This window comes from Rutilus rutilus (assembly GCF_951802725.1).
Source record: "Rutilus rutilus genome assembly, chromosome: 11".
Classification (NCBI taxonomy): Eukaryota; Metazoa; Chordata; class Actinopteri; order Cypriniformes; family Leuciscidae; genus Rutilus; species Rutilus rutilus.
The window spans coordinates 6,698,483-6,720,302 of record NC_140216.1 but is presented as its reverse complement, the minus strand read 5'-3'; the positions used below and the strand labels follow the sequence as shown (position 1 = coordinate 6,720,302).

Here is a 21,820-nt window from a genome sequence, read left to right as displayed (position 1 = left end):
ATTTTGGACCCCATTGTATATTAAAATATAAATTATAGAATTCACATATAAATGAAGAAAAAGTTTTAATAATTGTCTCATTACCAAACAAACACACATTATTTGTACTTGATTTCAGATACGCCTAGTGCGCATTCGTGATTTTTAATGGCCAGGTATTCTGCACAGTCATTCCTTCACATCTTTTTTGATGCATTGTGATTGTATATAAAGTTGACATGATAGGCTTTCATTTTGGCCCCATGCCAGATTATTGAGTGGGTGTGTGTGTGTGTGTGGGGTGGGGTGGGGCGGGGTGTTGGGCAGGAGCCGGTCAGAGTGCTTGCTGTCTGTTAATGCTACAGCTTGGCTAATTTGTTCCATGGTTTGCTCTCTGTGTTGGTTAGCAGGGGGTGAGCATTGTCCTTCATTACCCTAATCACTGTGAAATAACTCCAACGGACATTATCCAGACCTGAATATAAGGGGGAGTGCATATCACACATTAGGAACTGCTGTGTTGAGAAAGAAAGAGAGGTCTAGCTAAATCATTTATTTTTGCTTGCATTGTAGATAATTATTGTAAGCTTAAATAAGATAATATCTAGCCTTTTATATTTACGCAATTTAACACTAATGTTTACTTGGCTAAAAATGTATCCTCATGTAAACATTGTAAACCAACTGGCCTATTCATATTTTTGCTCATTAGCATTGTAAACACTTTTAACTGTCATTCACACTTCACTGGCAGCGTATTCAGTGTGGTGCTATTCATGTTGGTTTATGTTTCAATGTCAAAACTGAGAAAAAGTTTGTTGCATTTTGTTGCGTTTTGTTTCACATGTATGTGCATTCATGAGCTTCGCCTCCAGTTATTGCACTTCTTGACCTTTTTATAAAGTATGATGTGTAAGTGCACATTTGTGTGGGATAATTACAGTTATGGAAAGCTTACCATTGTATTTTTCGCCTATCATTTCATTGTTACTGTGTGTTAATAATAAAGTAGGCATATTCATATGCAGGGTTCATCTTTTTAAATCTCTCTATAAAACTGTTTAACAGTTCCCTGAATTTGGTCAGCCGATTGACGACCTAGACTCCTAACATTTATGGAAAGGTGTGATTCCCTAGTCTGTTTTTGTAATGACTGTGGAGACAGTATCTCATAACACTCATAACACAGCACCCCTTCTATGGTTTGAATATCATCAAGGTCAGAGTGAGCTCACATTAATCATTCATGAGGGGTTTTACTACACTCATTCGGTTGTTTTTTTGCCATTCTCTCTCTTTCTCTTTTTCTCTCACTCTCACTATCCCTCCCATCAGATTCAGACCCCCTCCCTTCACCTTTTCCCTTTCTCTCACTTCACTTTCACACTCACTGCGATATCTTTCCTTTGCATCTCTTTATAGCTTTTGGTCCCAGCTGGTGCAAGTGACTGGTGTATCTGCTTCTAGCAATCAATCCTAAATCAACACACACCACAATAATGCATGTGCTTCTTACCTCAACCCCCTGCACCTACCCCAGTTCTCTTTTGTGTGAAGAATAGTGCAACCCTTGATAGTGGGGCAATGTGATAAGAGAGAGTGATTGCAGGTGGATTCTGGATTAGTAAAGGAGAGCGAGACTGTATGAGTGAGTGCGAGCAAGGGAGAAAAAGAGAGAGGAGGGGGGAATGGGAGGTGCTGTATCAGCCAGGCTGAGCCAGGACGCAGTTGCCGCACAAGCAGCGCGCTGAGCTGAGGGGTCTATTGTTCCTCTGGCTTTTTTATTTTTTCTCCTTCACTCAGTCCTCATTCTTCTCCACTGACCCAGAGAACACAGTGAAGAAGAAAGAAAAGGAGGGAAAATAGAGGAGTTAGAAGAGAGAGAGAGAGACAAGTGGATTACCCTTTCCTGGAGGAACCGCGTGCAGAAGAGTGAGAGGGACAATAGCAGGCACACTTTCCCCTGTGCCGCATCTTCTTGTGCTTACATCTCCTGCTGAGTGTGTGTGTATCGTGCAGGTCTGTTTGGCCAGACTTGAGCCGTGTGGATCTATCTGGCCGGGCTGAAGCCATGGGGCTGGCCAGCAGGGCGACAGGGAGAGGGGTCACTTCAGCAGGGGCTCTTGCTTCCCTCTTCAGAGTAGCTCTGCTCTTTTTTGGGATTTGGGATGTCCAGACGCAAACAGTCACCAACACAAAACCCACTTACATCTGGCAAACAGGTATGGCTGTTTTATCTAAGCACAAGTCTATGCTTAAAATGTTTAACATTGGTTAGTGTGTTTTGTTTTGTTCAGAGACAGGTTTGTGATGAGAAATAGATGCTGACTTCATGCCAGAGTCGGAATTAGATGTCCCAGTGAACGTACATTAATTGGAGGTTACTTGTATTAGGCGACAGTATATTTCAGTGTGCATTTAGTTTAAAGACATTTTATCTGTAAGTCCTGCCGCTTGGTTCTTGTAAGAGCTGTGAGAATATTTAAGTCCGTACTGTTGCTGAAGAGTGCTTGATATTTTCAGAATGTGTGGGATGGTCTTCGATTCACTAGTAACCCTCCAACACACTTTTACGAGATGTGTAGCCCCCATAGTACATCCTGAAAGATAAGAGGCATGGTTGATTCTTTAAAGAAAACTTGTACTTGATTATGATTGTGCAATAATTAAGCACATGCTTTCCAAAAGCAGCATGGTCAAAAATGTGTGAAATGACTGTGATGCCCCAAGAACAGTACTTAGTAGGTGAATATTGGAGATATTATAAGTACCTGTATAAGTACTTGTAGTGTCCATGCTCTGGTTTAGATATGTGTTTGGTGGAATGTAAAGCAGTTGTCTAGTAGGTAATGTGAGTGTTGTCTGGTTTTGGGGTGGTGTCTCTACACCTATTAGGGGTGCTAATTTGCCATGTATGGGACATCACCGGCAGTGGAAGTGGGGGGATGGAATAAGCTGAAGGGGGTGAGTCTGTTTCGGGTGCATGTTTGGATGGGGAGGGGTAGGGCTTACTGGGAGGCTGAAATGGTTCCTCTGGATTGGCCACAGATCAATGGGTCATTTGGCCAGAGTCTCAGGCAAGGATGGATGCTCTGGATCAATGAAGATGGTGCAATGGGGCCACTGGTGTCCTGCTGGAGTTGATCAATGCACAGCTTCATGGCTGGACAGGTTTGGAATCCTGCAGGATCAATGGTGAATTCTGAACTCTCTGGTCTAACTCAGAAGGAGCCTGCTTAATATGTGTGGTGCAAATCCTTTGAATTAGGTGGTCAATGGATCGGTGGTTTCAAGAAATGGGTGTAGGTTATTTTATGAGCAGACTATAAAACATCTACTGTTTATTTGACATCAACTGACAATGATGTGAGGGTTCAAGGAGAGTTGGTACATTTTAATGTTGTTATGTCTGGCATAGTGACTGTTTCTTTTCTTATACTGCATCTTTACTTTGCTTGACTTCTGTTAGTGTATAATGGTTGTAGAGGTGCCGGTAATATTGTGGTAGTGTGGTACAATATCCTGCCCCCACTACTGTCACTGAGTGCAGGAGATTAAACATGGGGTGAGGGAGGACAAGCAGATTGGCTGAAGCAAGTTAACCTACATACAGCAGAGCCTCGCTTTTGGATTTCCCATAAATACACACATGGTAATTTCTAGAAGTAAACCCAAGTGTTTGGTAAGCACTTAACCTCAGAACCTCAAGCAAGGCCAGTTAAGCAAACCTCAAGCTTTCGTGGAAACAGGCAAATCCATCTCTTCCAGGTGTGGTTCAGTATTCATTCAAGTATTTTAGTGTTTTTATCTGTGGGGACATGAGACCAAAGCAAGAGACTAGTGCAACAGTGTTAGCCAATCTGCACTGCTCATATGGGAACAAATCATTTTTTTGATAGAGCCCTGGCAGTATGCATCAGTACAGAGACTGATGCTCACCAGTCCGCAGATAGTTTATTGTAGAACATTTCCCATAGTTCCCCTTGGATGAATCTGGATGGAGAAGGGTAGGAGAAGACTGAATTTGTTCTCTGACAGCACTTTTGACACCTTTATCATTATGCTGAACAATATTTCTTATTTAATTAGATTCAATAATGTTTTCCTAATTTGAGAAAAATTTGACAGTGCAGTTTGTTTTTACATGTCCCTGTTTTCAGGGCTGTGAGGCTGTATTTGAAGGCTCTAGGGAATCGTCTAGCCCAGTTTATTGCCGTGTATCTTCCAATATTACACTGTAAACAGTACCCCTTTTTAACACCATTGCATTTGTGAGGGGCATTTTGGGATCTTGACTTCATTCTGCAGAGTTTATTGCAAACAGTCTCGAGTTTCTGTGCTGTTCTGTACAATGTTTCATTTAACGATATTGCTTTCACTTCCGGGGGTTTACCTCTGAATGACCGTCACTCTCCAGGGCCTCTATGTGGGCCATTCCCTGCCCTACAGCTGCCTGAGATAACACATACACACTGATCTTAATCGACAGGGCTGAACTCTCTCCCTGGTCAGCATTGTGCTTGGTGGTGGCGTACATGTGGGAGGAAGCTATTGAGTCTGGCAGGACCCTTCCCCCTTTTACCCCGCCCACCCAGTCCAGTAGATGAGATGCCTTTTATTCCATCTAAAAGTGTGAATATTCCTTCACGGCCCCACTCGCTAATGTCCACCCTTCTGTTTCCATCTTTCAGCACCTTTCACCTTTCCCTTCAGCATCCTTTTCTTTAGGTTGGCCTTTGACCCTGTGGTTAAAAGGGTCTTACGGGGGCATGTCAGTGCGGGAGAACATAGGGTATCTATTGGTGGCAAGAGGCCAAGTGTCAAGCGGTTAATTCAAACATTTTCACTCAGCCAGACTTCAATTCCAAAGACACCACCTGAGGACTGCACAACAAGACTCTCTTTAGATTCTGGATCCCAGGGAAAACGCATCCATGTGTTTCCTCAGTGTGCTCCAAAATGGCTAATCATGGAGAAAAATAGAGGAGGAAAAACATATGGAAGTGTGCAAACATTCCCTAGGTGATCAAGCTGTAATTATGCCCATCCATCAGCCTGAATTTTGCCGTGGAGCCAGAGTTAGACGGGAGAAGGGATGAATTGGATTTTTCTTTCGGATTCATCAAGTGCCAAATTGCTGCTGCTTGTCTGGGTACTTTACTTGAGTATGGTCCAGCTGCTCACAACAACCTGCCTGACAAGTGCCGCCCACATGGAATAGTCTCACACAAGAGCCTCGTCACAGCCGTTTTAGCTGTCTTTTAGTTTTTTGTGTCATCATTTTCAACGCTTCTCTTCTTTAATTGTTTGTCAAAGTTCTCAGCCTTAGCGGCTTGCGCTAGGTCACCTCCTCCCTCTGCCGTTTGTTGCTCTTAGGTTAGCATCTGTGTGCTCCCTCGCTTCTTTCTTTTTCTTTCGTCCTGAAAAGCAAGGGGAGAATCTTGATGAATGCTTGCCAAAAGATGACAAAAGACAGACTGACAGCATGATTTGTTCCACTTGCCCCCTTCTCTTTTTTCCTTTTCTTTTGCTCACACATGCACGCATGCACTCGCGCACCTCATTAGTTTGCTAAGAATGGATTGCCGCCCGCCTGTGAGTGGGGGAACGGTTGTAATTACCTGGGTGTGTGGCGCAAACCCTTTTTTCACATCTAAAGGCAGCTTTCTGACAGAAGATGCTGAGAAGGCAGCTTCTGCTTTTTTTTTCACTGACACATTTCTATTCCTCAGACATTGCATTTATTTAGATAGTCTGTAACACCAAAGAAATTGATGATTTCAAAAATTAGCTTATTACTGCCCTTTGATTTCAGACTACAGTCAGATAAGCTTGTAACTCATGACAGTGCTAAATGCATTAACGGAACATCACAATGTGTTCCTGAAGCTTTCCCCCTCTCTCTCAGTCACTACAGCTCACGTTCCTCCAAGAAGGCTGCTTAGCTTTCCTGAAACGTGCAAAGGGATTGCACTCATTATGCTAAACCGCTTTATATCAACACCTGAGTCATACACTTCCTATCCAATGCCACCTAGAAGGCCTTTCTACGAGTAGTTTTACAAAAAGAGCCGATTTGTGTCTTTATTCTCCCACCCATGATGTCAAATACACATTTGCACTATGAAAATATTTCCTATTGAGAAAAGTTTGAGAGTGTGAGGTTGTGGTTACAGTGTGAATGCCACTTGCATCCCTTACTTTTTTCTCTTTGTCTTTTCTGTTATGTCGTAGACACACACTTGAGTGCCAAGCTTGTCTGTGAGGAGCTGAGCCGAGCAGTGCCATACTTTATTGCGTAGCGACTATTGTGATGGAGATATAAATAGCAGACAGGTTGAGCCAGGCAGCAGCTGAGCTCCAGCTCTAGATCCATGCTACAGACACTAATGGGAGAGAACCTGGAGGAGGTGGGAGTGAAAAATGGAGAATAAACAAGAACAAACAGACTGTTTGTCATCTTAGTTGATTCTTTAGTGGTTCTCTAAATTTTCACAGTGCTTGGGTAAACGCGTTTGCGCAGATGATTGCTGTCTCGCACACAATGAAACACCTGCAGATTTTGGCATGACTGGCACAATTTGGCACTGTAGCATAAGCTAAATGATGCCTCTCTGATAGGTTTAGTCTGATTATAGCAGAAAAAATTCATATGGATGAATGAGAATTTCTTCATTAACAATACTTACACACCCATTTACGATGAATCAACACATCCACAATATAATCCATATATATATAATCATGTTCTCAACTGCATTATAGAAATTTTGCTCCTGTGGTCTTGCATCCATATTTTTAATTAGCAGAAGTATATTTCTGCCTGGTTCGACGTTGGGAGTCTGATGTGAAAGCTGAATGTGATAAGTTAGTTAGGGCACAAATGTGGAGATTTCCTCTCTCTAATCAGCTAGACGTAATCTGACTTGACCTTTTTGAACCCAAGAAGCATTGAGATCAAATGCCAAGTTGAAGGATGTTCAGGAGAAGTATATAACTAGCTACAGTATCTATTTGGAAATTGTGAGTGTTGAAGAGCCATATCTATCTCAAAAGCCTCAGCATCCCTTGAATGTGAAGTGAACCACATTCTACCTAAACTGACTGATCATTCTAGAATTGTGGGACATTTGTGAAGGCTGGCATTATTACAACTTTTTATTTTTCAACTGCAATCAAGTCTCAAGTCGAAAAAATCAAATGCAAGACACATTGGCAGAAGTAGCTGTATGTTGATGTGGAAAGGTTAGCATCTCTCAAATGGCAACTTGTCAAATATCCGTTTATTCTGCCGCCCACTCAACACTTATTTTCACATCCTTTGCTAAAACATGCACAGCTGTCGTTTATAGTGGGGGTAGGTGGGACATGTCCCCATGCCATCACTTTTTATCAAGGCCGATTTTGTCCCCACTACTTTATGAAATTGCTTGCAAAAGTGATTTATCTGACACATTTTCATTTGTTGAGTTTCTAGTAATTTGTGCAGTTTTTATTTTATCTTTATTTTTTTATCAGTGGTAGAAAGTTGCAGTGTTTTTCACGTACAAACATACCCAGTTCACTCTATTTTTCTTCCACAGCCATCACAAAACAAAATGTAAACAAAGGTATCCTTATTCATAATGTACATGCATTGGCATTCAGCTGTAATTTGGGTAAGAAAAAAAGAAAAAAAATTACGTTATATTATATTATATACGAGTGAATTACATGCATCCCTTATACTCAAATTTGGTAGTTAAGAGCTGGTCAATGAATGTCTCCTAATTAAATTCTGCGGTTGAAATTTAAGAAATGCTTACAGGTGGATCTCCGTCTGAATATTGTGGAATCTACTTTTTTTTTTCTTTTTAGTAGTGATGTTTTAATAATCCAGTGGAGATTTGTCCGTTTGCTCTTCTGTTGGGAGCTTAAAATAGATCATTTCTGGGAAATAAAAGAGAGAAGACAAACATTGGCGAAAAGGGAGAGAACATTTTATCCATGTCATTTTTCATGGCCAGGTCTGCAGGGCTTACTGTAAGTGAGTTACCAGGGACCCTCAATTCATCATAGTTACGCCGAGCGCTCAGCCATACTCCCTGATGGAACTGCCCCCCGACTTCCATTTTCCCACAATGCACCATTACACAGTGCCTGTACCTCGTTTGCTTCATTGCTTGTTTTGTATTCAGTGGTTGAAAGTGTCCTGAAAGTGAATGTGAAATTATGTAAAATGATTCATGAGACCGGTGTTATGATTGTGTGAGGCTGTCAGCTTCAAACAAGATACTTGAGTACAACTTGAGGATCTTGAGACTGCAATTTCAAGTGTTCAGAATACTTCACTGAGAATAATATTGCTTCAGTCAGATTGACTTTGCAAGCTTCTCCATGTAATGCAGTCAGTATGTGTATGTGTATGAGTCTTGACAAGTAAATTTGCTGGAAAATTGGCTGAAAATGTCTGTTATTGTTTCGAAATGATTCATTTATTGAGATTTCACAGTAATCCACCAACTCCTGTTCTTTATGCATGTCGTGCCAATTCTTTCATACACACACACACACACACACACACACACACACACACACACACACACACATACACACACACACACACACACACACACTGATTTTGTGTGTATAAAATGTTTAAATTGGATATTAAATATAATGTTAAATCTCTAAAGAATTAAAAATATTTCATATTTAAAGTGCGGGAGATGAAGGAAATGTGACAGAGAAAAAGAGACTGTTTACAGTAATCTAAATGGCAAGGCTTAGACTAAGTCCAGCATTACTCATACTGTATGTGGATGCTTGATGGATTATAGATTAGATTTATAGATAAAAAAAAAGAAAGTATTTAGTGCATCCTAAGAAGATTTGTAAATTATAGCCTATTGAACCATGCCCTTAATGTATACTCCGTTTGCACTGCATATCACTATGCGTTTAATATTACTGAAAACGGTCATGTCTATACGAGGAGTCAGTGTGAAATTTAGCTTTTCCCATAAAGTGTGCATGGATTTTTCCATAATATTCTCATAATCTAGTTATAGAGCATTGTGTATGATGCTATTTGGGATTGTTTACAATGTCCAATGCCTCATCCACAGCTGTGGCAGCCATCAGACCCACCCATTGATGATTCATTATCAGAATTTTCCTGTTAAATATGCTTAACTGGAGTGTTTACATACCATGTTATAGTGCCTCTAAGTGTTTTATTCAAAAATATATTTTTGTTTTTGTTTCTACTGTTAACTAATCACACAATCCACTATGCCCTGTCAAGCACATAGCAGGGCACATTTCTCTAGTGTGCCAGTTCTTAAATTTTATTTGTGGCATCGACATCAAACACAGCATGAGGTTTGAAAGCTAGCACGCTGGAGAAAGGTGCCCTGCTACATTGCTAACAGGCTAGTCAGCTTCTTTCTCCAATGAACAACATATCTCTGCATATTGTGGTTTTATATCATTCAAATTAGATTATATTCACTGCATTGTTCCAAATGTGATATCTAAAGATTTCAGAGGGTTGATGAAATTTCTACACAACAATGTTTTGATGGTGAAATTTTCCTTATAAAACCGCACTGTCAATGACCAAACACATGTGCATATGATGGTATTTTTACCAGCTGGTGATACCAGTTTATGAAGAGTTTATAAAATGTGTAAAGAAGTCAAAACAGATGCAAACACAAATGAAGGTCTGTTGCAAGGAGACATCATTTCCGACACCTGTACCAAACTGTAAGGGGCAACGTAACTCCTAACTAAAAAGAAAAAAAAAAAACAGGTATGCTTGAGCATGCTGTCCATTTTAGGGTCGCATCTTTTGACATTGCGTCCTGTTTTTAGTTTGTTTAGATGTCTTTGGTCTGTGTTGAGAACCGCTCCAGTGTTTGTTTGAAAGCAGACTGAGACCCCTGAAAATGTGGACCGCACTAACAGAGCAATAGCACCAGAGTTTGTTTCAATCGAACCAAACATGCCAAGTGTGAGCACAACCTTTAGTAGTGACTTTGACTTTGTAACACATTTTCTTTGAATCAGAGTAAAATAGAGCGGAAACAGTTTCGTACAGGACTGTATTATTAGTGTAAGTGACACAATTTTACTAATAACTCATTCAAATGTGTAGCCACTGTCGTCGTAGGGCAGCGCCATGCACCTTCTCCATCTGTTTCATTCATCCACTTCTTTTTTGCTGTCCTCTGCAGACATCTGCCTTTCGACTCCATTTCCCCACCCGTTCTTCTGCAATCACCCCCTATTCCATATTGGATGTTGTTTTCCTGCAGATGTTGTCTGGAGAAGTTTCCAAGAAACTACTGATCTGAGACATGTTTCTGTGTCAGTTGTCAACGGGGTGATGGAACGGGTTTAATGAAAACTGATGTTCTTCTGACTCCACTGTTCTTAATATAGAAATGCAGGGTATAGCCTACGTGTGGTGTACCAGTGGAGGTTGACGCCCCTCTGCCAAGGTGATTCATTCTAGTTGTACAGTTTTACTGCCCAGTTGATTGTTTTACTGCCCAGTTGACTGGGAAATGGAAAGTCACCAAAGGCTATACAGTCTTCAAAGTGCTGTGGTTTGTTATCTATTGAATGTCCTATAGTAGGCAAACATGACAAAGGTAATCGTTTTGCATTATTTTCTCTCATGCTCTTTGAACAAAAGAGCGATCAGATGTCATTTGGGGTTTGTGTTCTTTAGCAGATCAGTCAGTGAGATGTATCACTGTACACACTGAAATGTCAGGCATTTTTATAACTGAATTACATTTGTTGAATGAAATTTGTTATCAAGCTCTTTTTCCCGAGAGTAAAATCAGTCATGCATGCAAGCGAGTTGTCTTCACTCCATTCAACAGCTTTATTGCTCAACTGTGTGTTCTACTCCCTCCACACTTCCAACGGATGAGCCTCTCCAGATCTGATCATCAGCATTCAAGAAGCGTTTCTGTGTGATTAGATTTAAGCCACATTACACAGTGACAGTTTTGAAGATTCACACAATCTCTCAAAAAGAGAAGTGTGAATGTATTAATGGTGTGCTGGTCGACATGGCAGTCCTCTTGGCTTTGGCTATAGTTTTTGATAATATTTTTTGGATGCCTATCATACGTGCCATTTTCTGTGAGCTATGATTGATTTATTCTGTGAGTTAAAGGGTCTAATAGTAAAAGCGGTTACGAGTTTGTGAGTAGGGATATTCAGCCCCAAATGTGGCAACCTTATGATAAAGAAAACAGGGGGCCAGTTGCATAAACATAGCCATTATGTTAAGACTGTGTCTTAAGAACTAGTATGATCAACTAGAAGTTAGTTAGGGGTAATCAGTCTTACTGTTCTGTGTCAAATTAGACCAATCTACGATTTTATGTTACTGACTTTAAAAAGTTATTAGCAATTTTAAAGAATAAAATTGGATGACTAACTTGAAAGACTAGTCTTAACAGTTTATACAACTGACCTCAGGTCTTTGGTATGACTGATATATGACTGATATGAGTTTAACATATCAATGTTAAATAAAAAAAGTACTATTTAATACAATTAATTTTGTTAGAGGGCAAACTTTTTTTAATGCGGACATTACATCTTCTATTCTATCTGGAAAAGACAACAGTTATTTGTCTGACAGCATTTGTTGTTGTCGTTGTTGTTGTTTTTATGACTTATTTTTTTATTCTCTGGGTTCTTGTCCCAGATTTGCACACTTGAGGTGGAGTTGCGGTTTTGTGGATTTGTAGATGTGTGATGGTGGTACTGTGTATCTGTGAGTTCAAAAGACTGAGACACTCACAAAACCTCCAACCCCCCCTGTTCAAAATCAATGCAGGATTGTCTCAAAAAAGTAAAATGAATAAAAAACATACAAATGCCAACAAATTCAAGATATGATTGCTAAAAAAGTACTTGAATGAGATCTTGTTTTTTATATAATAACATGGGATATAATTAAGCAATATCATAAGAGCAAGAGAGCTGTTTTCACGAATATGAGCATGATTGCAAACGTGATATTGATTTTATATAAACGTTCAATAAACAAGAAGTTAATATTAAGTGACTTACATTTTAGACATATTTTTTAGACAAGTTTTTGCAACACAAAGATGAATTTTATTGTTCGTGATTTGATTGGTAACAGCTCTATATAGTGTCTTATTATTCAAAATGTATTTATTGATTAAATATAAGACATTTCTCAGACAGTGGACAAGGATATTTTAGATGATTTTGAGGAGTGTTGGTCTGGTCTTGGTCTTGGTCTTGATTCGGTCTCGCCGTGACTTGGTCTTGTCTTGGTCCCAACCCCACAAAGTCTTGGTCTTGTCTTGGTCTCAGCAAACTCTGGTCTTGGTCTCGACTTAGTCTTGGCTTAGGTGGTCTTGACTACAACACTAGCTCTTTGTGTTTTTTTGTTGTTTTTTTTGCTCATGATTTTGCAAAACAAATTATTGAAAAAAACTGAAACACTTCGAAACAAGTTATAGACAAACTTGTTGGAAAAGAACATTGCAGTGTAATACAGATGGTTGAATTAGCAGTTATGTGGATTGTAACGCTATTTTAGTCAGACCACTTCACGACAGAACATGGACAAAATAATAAAAATGCTTGTTAGAAATGTTTTGTACATAGAGCGAGCAATCAGTAGAGAGAAGTGGAGCGTGCTCACTTAACACCCATCATCCAGTGCGGCGGGAGAGTTTGTGCGTGAGTGATGAAGTGTTCGCCACTCTCATTACAGTGGGACAGAATAACACAGCCTTTCTTTTTGCCTTCGGTTCTCTCCTTGTCACCGACTGCAATTCCAGCTGTCCTTCATTTTAATGGAATGGCACGGACAGCCCAATAAAAATGAAATCTACATGTCTACATACTTCATCAGATTTCTCATTGTGAAAGCAGCCCATGCAGAATCTAAAGAAAAAATCAAACAAGCTTGAAACAAACAAGTAGACAACCTTAGCTCAATCAGCCATCCATTTCTTTCCTTTGAAGTTCAGCCTCATTAAAAAGGGAAATAAACAAAATGAGCCAGGGGAACAAAAAACTGTGCAGCATCAGCAGAACTCATAGTCTGACTGGACCAGATTCAGTTTGGAGTTTTCATTTAAATGTAGGCTAGGCAATTTGTTTTCTAAACACTTATTGTTATACTGGTTGAAACTCTCTTCACATCCTGATAGCAATCAATAAAATAACTGGTCTTATTAACATTTTTACATATATCTTCTGTGGAAGTCTCAGGACCAAAAAAATTGTGTCCAATCATTGCATTCGATCCAATTGCAATGATAGGATGTCCTACCTGCTGTCAACATATGCATTTGCATACCTCCGCTGACATCACACATCATCAGCACGTTTCATGAGGCTATGGAGAGTTGTGTAGACAGACAGTCACTGAGCGCCCCAAACAAACAGCAGCCGCCCTTTTACAGTTCCTCCTGAACCGAAACAACAAGCTTATGCTGCGTTCACGCCATGTCGTAACCATAATTATGAGATGACAACCCGTGACATTCTACCTGGAGTTTTTTTAGTCCTCAGAGTGAGTCTGAGCCTCAGACTCAGATTTATTCATTTCTATGTCAACAACACTGTAAAAAGTGAACAGTTGGATCAACTGTTAACAAAACCTAAAGAAATTAAGTTTTCTCAACTTAAATTATCACGTTTTTCACGATAAAACGTGATAATTTAAGTTGAGAAAACTTAATTTCTTTAGGTGTTACCAATTGAAGTAATTTTTTTAAGTTGATCCAACTGTTCACTTTTTAGATGCCAAAATGAATCTGCAGCAGTCAGGTGGTACAAGTAAGAGCTCTGTAAGTTGTTTACGGTCATTATTATTGTAATGTTATGTGCTTTGAGACGGGAGGTAATTTAACGTCGTCTCTCGTGCCGCTTTGTAGACTCTGCTCTGGCCGTGTGCGTTAGGGGTGCGGGAAAAAATCGATTCTTAGATGCATCGCGATGCGGACGTGGACGATTCTAAATCTATTCACAAATGTCAAAAAATAATAATTTCTAATAACGTAATATTGACGGAACGCAAAAGGCGGAACTCTAAAGCGGACGTGCAGTGCGCGGACAGTCTGTGGCGTGCACATAACAGAGACGCATGATGACTGAGCGCCAAATTCGAACGGCACCCTCTTCGTTAAAAGCTAACGTATGCTGCTAGTGCAGGCACACATTTATCTATCCTGTTGGTACTTTGCAATGTTGGGACATATGCTGGCAAATGTAACCTTACAGTTGACTTGCCAAATCACTTCCATTTGTTTTATTAATAAAATGAATATAGGAAGTATTGGAAGTAAATTCTTTATGGGTCATCATAAATACTTTGCTTTAAAAGTACCAAGTAGTCACACACACACACAAAAAGATGCATCGATAATCGTTACCCTCTGAATCGTAATCGAATCGAATCGTGAGGTGCCTAGAGATTCCCACCCCTAGTGTGTGTTCATGTGTTTTGGAGGAGACGTGGCTTTGAAGACGCTCTGAAGGGAGGATGGGATCTAATGCTTTCAAAGCTAGCTTGCTATTGCTAGCTTCTCCGAAATTGCCTACCTTACCTTTAATATGTGTGTATAAGTAAAAGTCTGTGGTTGCTGTGTTGGAATGGTCTGTGTAACAAGGATCACCGGCTCTTTAGATCTTTCTTTTGATGAATGGCACAGTCCATTCTGTGCAACTCTAACCAGATATAAAGGTTATTCTCAGGGTTTCCTGTTAAAGCCAAGCCCTTTCCTTCCCCAGCAATGAGTTGTTTTTTTCTTCTTTCTTTTTTAGTTTTTTTGAGTGTTGAACCACATTTTATTTATGTACCATTGATTGTCTTTTTATTCTAAGCAACATTTATTGTCTCTGGAATGCACTGATATAGGAATTCTGGCATTTCAATTCAATACAGATGAACAACAAAGCTTCTTGTACCTGCATTTTTGTTGTTGTTGTTGTTTCTTACTGTACCATTTTTCTTTCCTTCTCCTTGTCTAATTTAAAATGGTTATGAATGGGGTATTTGTGTTTGTTTATGTGTGTTTGTTATATAGTTACACAGTTGGTTCTATAGTGCCTATTATTTCCTGTGTGTTTTTTATTGGTGTTATACAAAGTACTTCACTAAAAATGCTGCCCCCTCCTCCCCAGATTTATAACTGAAGTGTCTGATTCATTAGTTGTTGATTGCATTTCTTTAAGCCTGAAAAAGACATTTTACTCTTGTGATCTAGTTAAGCAGCTGCATGAATGGTAACAAAAGCTTCTCCGTTTGACTTATAATTTATATCCTTTTGCCGAGGTATTGTGCTGTTATTTAGTGTGTGGCTTCCCTTATTTGTCCCCTGTTCATCCGCTGTATACCCACGTGGCTTTGCTCTGAGAGGTCAAAGGAAATGTCAGCAGTGTGTGAGAAAGCCTCTACTATGTCCTCAAGGAAAGCGGTTTTAAAGTCGGTTAGCATACTGTTTTGATTGCAGAATATAGTAATATAAATGATTATCACGTATTAAGATTTTGACCTGAAATGTTGAATGGAGAGTTGGAAAGTGTGTGTTACATTTTAATATAACCATCTCACAGTCTCCACATGTGAGTGGGCTATTGGGGGTGGGTCACCGTGGGTGGGCGTAAACTTGCTGAGGTTGGTTTTAGCTGTCATTCATCTCTGGCTGAAATTAAACCACCAGCTCCCCCACTGTATCCAACCACATCTAACCATGACCATCATCTCTGAGGAGCACTTAATGCATTGTGGGTAGTTCTGGTTTGCCATGATAATTAGGTACAGACCTGGAAATAGCCAAACATAGTGTGGTTTGAGGTTTGCTAAAACCATCTCGGTTTATGTAAACTGAGAATCTGCTCGGTTATTGTGGTTCTTCAGCCATCATGATTTTAAGAGTTGTTGTTTTTAGAAATGGTTACCCAAAACTATATTCAATGACAAAAATATATATTGTAAAAGTATACCATAAATTGCATCCAGTGGTGAAATGTACCATCCAATCCAATCTCAGAAAGTCCTAGAACTTCAAACTGTGACATTTGCAGGGTTTTGCAGTCTGCTTGTCTTGTTGTGCTCTAGCATATGTGGTCTCAAGCGTAATCTAAGTACGGACCCCACAAGTTCCCAACAGCAATGAAAAATACATCACTAGAATTGAATTATCACCCAGTAAGCACCTTCTGACCATATGCACACAACTCACTCTGAGTGCGTTTGAAACCTCAGAGGAGAGCTGGGATTGTCTCTCTCTCTCTCTCTCTCTCTCTCTCTCTCTCTCTCTCTCTCTCTCTCTCTCTCTCTCTCTCTCTCTCTCTCTCTCTCTCAATCCTTTAGTATGCCATATACACTGTAAAAGATAAATGTTGGTTTAACTTAAAAAAAGGTAAGTTCCCTGGTTGCCTTAGAATTTTGAGTTCATTGAAATAATTTTTTTGAGTTAATACAGAGAAGGAGATTGGCTTAATCAACAGATTTTCAAAATATTATGTTATCTGAACCACATTATCTAAGTTGATTTGACAAAAGAAAAACAAGTTTTTTTACAGTGTAGTTTAACACATCTCATTGAGACTTATACCAGTAATTATCTATCTATCTATCTATCTATCTATCTATCTATCTATCTATCTATCTATCTATCTATCTATCTATCTATCTATCTATCTATCTATCTATCTATCTATCTATCTATCTATCTATCTGTCTGTCTGTCTGTCTGTCTGTCTGTCTATCTGTCTATCTATCTATCTGTCTGTGTCTGTCGTCTGACATTTAATTCAATCATTTGTTCTAATACTTAATCGGTCTATCTAGATGGTACCCACCACTGTGACACATGTACATAAAATTAAAATTATTATAACATATTATTAAAATAAATTGTTTAAATCTATATAGATATAGGTACTTTAGATTGACAGAAATACAGATGGAGACCCAACTGAACACCTTTGGGAACTGGAACATTGACCTGCCCCATCGCCCAGCATCAGTGCCTCACTGACACTCTTATGTATGAATGGGAGCAAATCCCTGCATCCATGTTCCAACATCTAGTGGAATGTTATTTATTATTTTTTTTTCCAGAAGAGTGTTAGTTGTTCCGGCAACAAAGGGATAGATTGATGCCAATGGTTTTGAAATAAGTACATACTTATAGTACATACTTTTGTCCGTGCATTGTCTTTCTGTCTGGTCTTAAGCAATTAAATGCCATATAATTGCACCCGCGGATGTTAATTAATTAGAAACAGGAACGCAGAATAGCAGTGATTGAGAGAGAGACAAAAACAAGGTGATTATGAGAAACTCATTTGCATATTGAGGACATGCTATTGTATGTTTTAAAATGCTAGAGGATCCAGCACAGCGGATTGTCGGTGAAAAAGGCGAATGTATTTACAGTACGCATGTATTTATTTATTCATTTGAGATTGTATGCTTCACCAGGAGATACTGAAACGTGATCTTGACTATTCATTTTGAAATTCTTTGTTTTATTGCCCTGTCTGCCACTTCCATTAGGGTCAGTGACCATTGTAACTTGAGGCCACAGAAGCTATTTCCCTCTTCATGACATGAAATGACACTCCAGCATTAAATATTAACGTTGGTTATTTTCTGACTGTGACATTGGCCCCTTTAAAACCAATTTGTCAGAGCATGAGTTTGTTATTGAATCCTGATAATGTCAAAAAACAACAAAAAAAACTGAATGCAAAAAAGGCATCTTGGAAACCCACTCTCGCCCATATAGAGATAGCAGGCCATCATGTTATGCATTCATTGTGAGAAGAGATAAGGTAATCAGATGGAAAAAAAACCATTTGACTTGTCATGCTTGACAGTTTTTACATTATTGCTATTCAAACAGTCTTTTAATAAGAACAGTGTCCACCTTCCAGTAGACGGTGATGAAATGTCATGGATTTCTTGGCAGCTGTTTGCAATGTAAATTATCTCAAGCTTTTAAACATATTATGCTCATTGAATGATGCCAGACACAACTGGCTTCTCAGTCTCTTTCTGGTTTATTTTAATATTTACTGCTGAAAATACGAGCTTTGCTCATTTTTTATTTAAACATTCATTTATGTGTCATTCAGGAAAAAGAAAAATCAGGAATGTATCCAAACAGCTATTATGAGGGATAGACAAATCATCATGAGGAGTTGGTGGACATCTGCTGCACCATTCTTCCAAAAACTGGTTACTGAACATGAGAAAGATACAACATATTAAATACTGTCTCATAGTCTGGTAACAGAAGTGTGAAGTAAATATTTTCCTTTTAGAGTTTTATTGAGATGCAATAATTAGAGTGTTAGTTCATTATTGTATTTTAGTAGTGTTTAATAGTATTTATTAGTAGTATTTAGTTGTATTTATTATATTTTGTATTTTTAAAAAAACAAACAAAAAAACACAGAGACAAAAACACATTTTGGAAGATGGATGGATGCATTATATAGGTTTTTGTAAATAAAAAAAATAAAAAAATTACATAGTGTACCTTTAACAAAATTGACAAACAAATATTACTACTACTACTACTACTACTACCACCACTACTACTACCACCACCACCATTACTACTACTACTACTACTACTACTACTACTACTACTACTACTCCTACTACTACTGCTGCTGCTGCTGTTTCTACTACTGCTGCTGCTGCTGCTGCTGCTGCTGCTACTACTACTACTACTACTACTACTACTACTACTACTACTACTGCTGCTGCTGTTTCTACTACTACTACTACTACTACTACTACTACTACTACTGCTGTTTGTACTACTACTACTACTGCTGCTGCTGCTACTACTACTACTACTACTACTACTACTACTACTACTACTACTACCACCACCACCACTGCTACTACTATTACTACCACCATTACTACTACAACTTCTACTACTACTGCTGCTGTTTCTACTACTACTACTACTACTACTACTACTGCTGCTGCTGCTGCTGCTGCTACTACTAATACTACTACTACTACTACTACTACTACTACTACTGCTGCTGCTGCTGCTGCTGCTGCTACTACTAATACTACTACTACTACTACTACTACTGCTGCTACTGCTGCTGCTGCTGCTGCTGCTGTTTCTACTACTACTACTACCACCACCACCACTGCTACTACTATTACTACCACCATTACTACTACAACTTCTACTAATACTGCTGATGTTTCTACTATTGCTGCTGCTGCTGCTGCTACTACTACTACTACTACTACTACTACTACTACTACTACTGCTGCTGCTGCTGCTGCTGTTTACTACTACTACTACTACTACTACTACCACCGCTACTACTACTTCTTCTACTACTACTACTACTACTGCTGCTGTTTCTACTACTACTACTACTACTACTACTACTACTACTACTACTGCTGCTGCTGCTGCTGCTGCTGCTACTACTACTACTACTACTACTACTACTAGAACCGCTGCTACTACGACTACTACCACCAGCACTCCTACTACCACTACTACTACCACCACTATTAATACTACTACTACTACTACTACTACTACAACTAATAATAATAATAATAATAAGAAGAAGAAGAAGAACAGTGTAGCTTTAACAATATTGAAGTACAAAAATTACTACTACGACGACAACGACTTCTACTTCTACTACTACTTCTACAACGATTACTATTTCTAATACTACGGCTGCAACTACTACTACTTCTACTAGTACTACTGCCACCACTACCACTACTATTGGTACTGTTATTGCTACTACTACTACTACTACTACTTCGACTTCTACTAGTACTACTGCCACCACTACCACTACTATTGGTACTATTATTGCTACTACTATTACTATTACCACTACTACTACTACTACTACTACTACTTCTACTTCTAATAATAACAATTATTATTATCACTAAAACCCAAGGTCATTTTACGAAGTTAGATTTCCAAAATAATTCAAAATAAATAAATTAATTAATACATAATACATTTCAATTACTTTTAGGAAAACAGAAAAAAAAAATATATGTATATAATAAAAAAAAAAGATAGAACCATTCCTATATACTAAAGCATTCATGGTAATTATGAGATTGCTCACTCAAGTATGAACTGTTGCATTTATGTGATTAGCTTTATTTGAATACTGATTGGGTTATTTGCTCACTGTCTAGACAAGATGTAAACATTCAGTTACATACCTTTACCATGGGTTATTTAATGGTTTGGACTGTTATATTTCCCCCTCAGGCGAATACCTAATAAACAAAGATTCATGCGTTAGGCAGGGGAAAGTAGGTCATCAGTGGAGGGAAAAACGCAATGAACCTGCTGGCAGAACCCTTCCATAATCCAATCTGGTGCTGACTTCTGCTTTTACTAACACACATTTAAGCTTCATGAAGTGTTTATGGATTATAGCATCAGTTCTGTGCAGGAAACTTGTCATCTCGCTGTGTGCTGAGAGGTATGTTATTTTAGAGATGTGAATATGGTTCATAGTAAAATGCATTTCTAACAATCATATAATGTCAAACAGAACTGTTTATCTCAGTTTCCAGTTTGATGATTTTGTTTTGTTATTCAGTCAGATAATCACAGTGTGCGAATGGTCATTAGCATCTGAGGCCTGCTGATATACAATAACATCAAATGTTTTATAAAACAATATGAAGTCATTTTTATACAAAGGCTGTTTCTTCTTTCGTCTTCCACACCCTTCATTTACATTCGTGCTGTCTTCTTCACCCGGCCCATCAGATCCGCCTTCTCTGCATGACGCCCGCAACTTGTTAATTCAGACATATCATTAAGCCTGGCACAACTGTGTTCATGCATATTTCGAATAAAGACTCTTTCTTTGTTTTAATATTCTGCAGACAGCGGCATGGGACATTTGGACATTTTATGAGATGCACACATGAGCAATAATAAACATGGCAGAAAAACAAATCACAAAAAAATAAGAGGCAACTGAGGAATATTAGGCACATTCCCTGGGTAATGGGATGTACAGAGTCAATTACAAACACATACTGTGGAGTCCAAAAGTCATTTATTATTTTATATATATATATATATTCTAAAATCAGGGTTGGAATTAAAATTTGAATCCAAAATGTTTCAGTTTTGGACCCCACTGTACATGCATAATAAAAAAGGGAAACCTGCTATCTATTTGTATTGTTACATGCAATTTAAAGTAAAAGATAGGACTAATCTGTCATACTTTCTGCTAGTATGTATGTATGTCTAGATATCAATACTATGTTGACAACTGGAATAAATATACACTAACATCATTTTGCATATAATATGTCACATCTGCCATGTTCTTTCTAATCATGTACTCATAGATATTCTTGAGAACCTCCAAAACTGTATGATATCACCCAGATAAAGGGTAGAAAAACAAGGTTGGCACAGTTCTGCTTCAGGCAATCAACAGTCCACAATAAACACACACAATATAGGGACAAACACGCACACACAATCCCATTTCAACTTGACACCTGCCATAAAACACACGCACAATCATGTTTGTTGTTCTGTCTTGGTGGGGACTTTCTGTTTACTTCTATCAAATATCCTTTAAGGCAATCCAGTTCACTTGGCGGACATATTGGTAACCAGACCTGGCAGTTGTTTTCTGTAAACAGGGAATCTGTTCCTCAAGATTAAGTTTTGACTACAAAATCTGACAGCAATGGCATATGGCATTATAAATTTAGCTTCTTGAGCTCAAACAACTCTTAAAATAATTTGTTTTTCAGGTTGGTTCAGCT

The 21,820-nt window shown here is 38.7% G+C and overlaps 1 protein-coding gene across 1 annotated transcript in view; it reads left to right on the top strand.

Annotated features, from left to right (window-relative positions):
• Positions 1-1,688: 1,688 nt before the first annotated feature.
• The window catches only part of thsd7aa (thrombospondin, type I, domain containing 7Aa), a 129,668-nt gene continuing 109,536 nt past the window's right edge, over positions 1,689-21,820 (top strand). Inside the window, exon 1 of the mRNA XM_084423264.1 lies at positions 1,689-2,201. Within this exon, the coding sequence (XP_084279390.1) occupies positions 2,051-2,201 (151 nt within the window). The 5' untranslated portion in view covers positions 1,689-2,050. The remainder of the gene's footprint in view (positions 2,202-21,820) is intronic.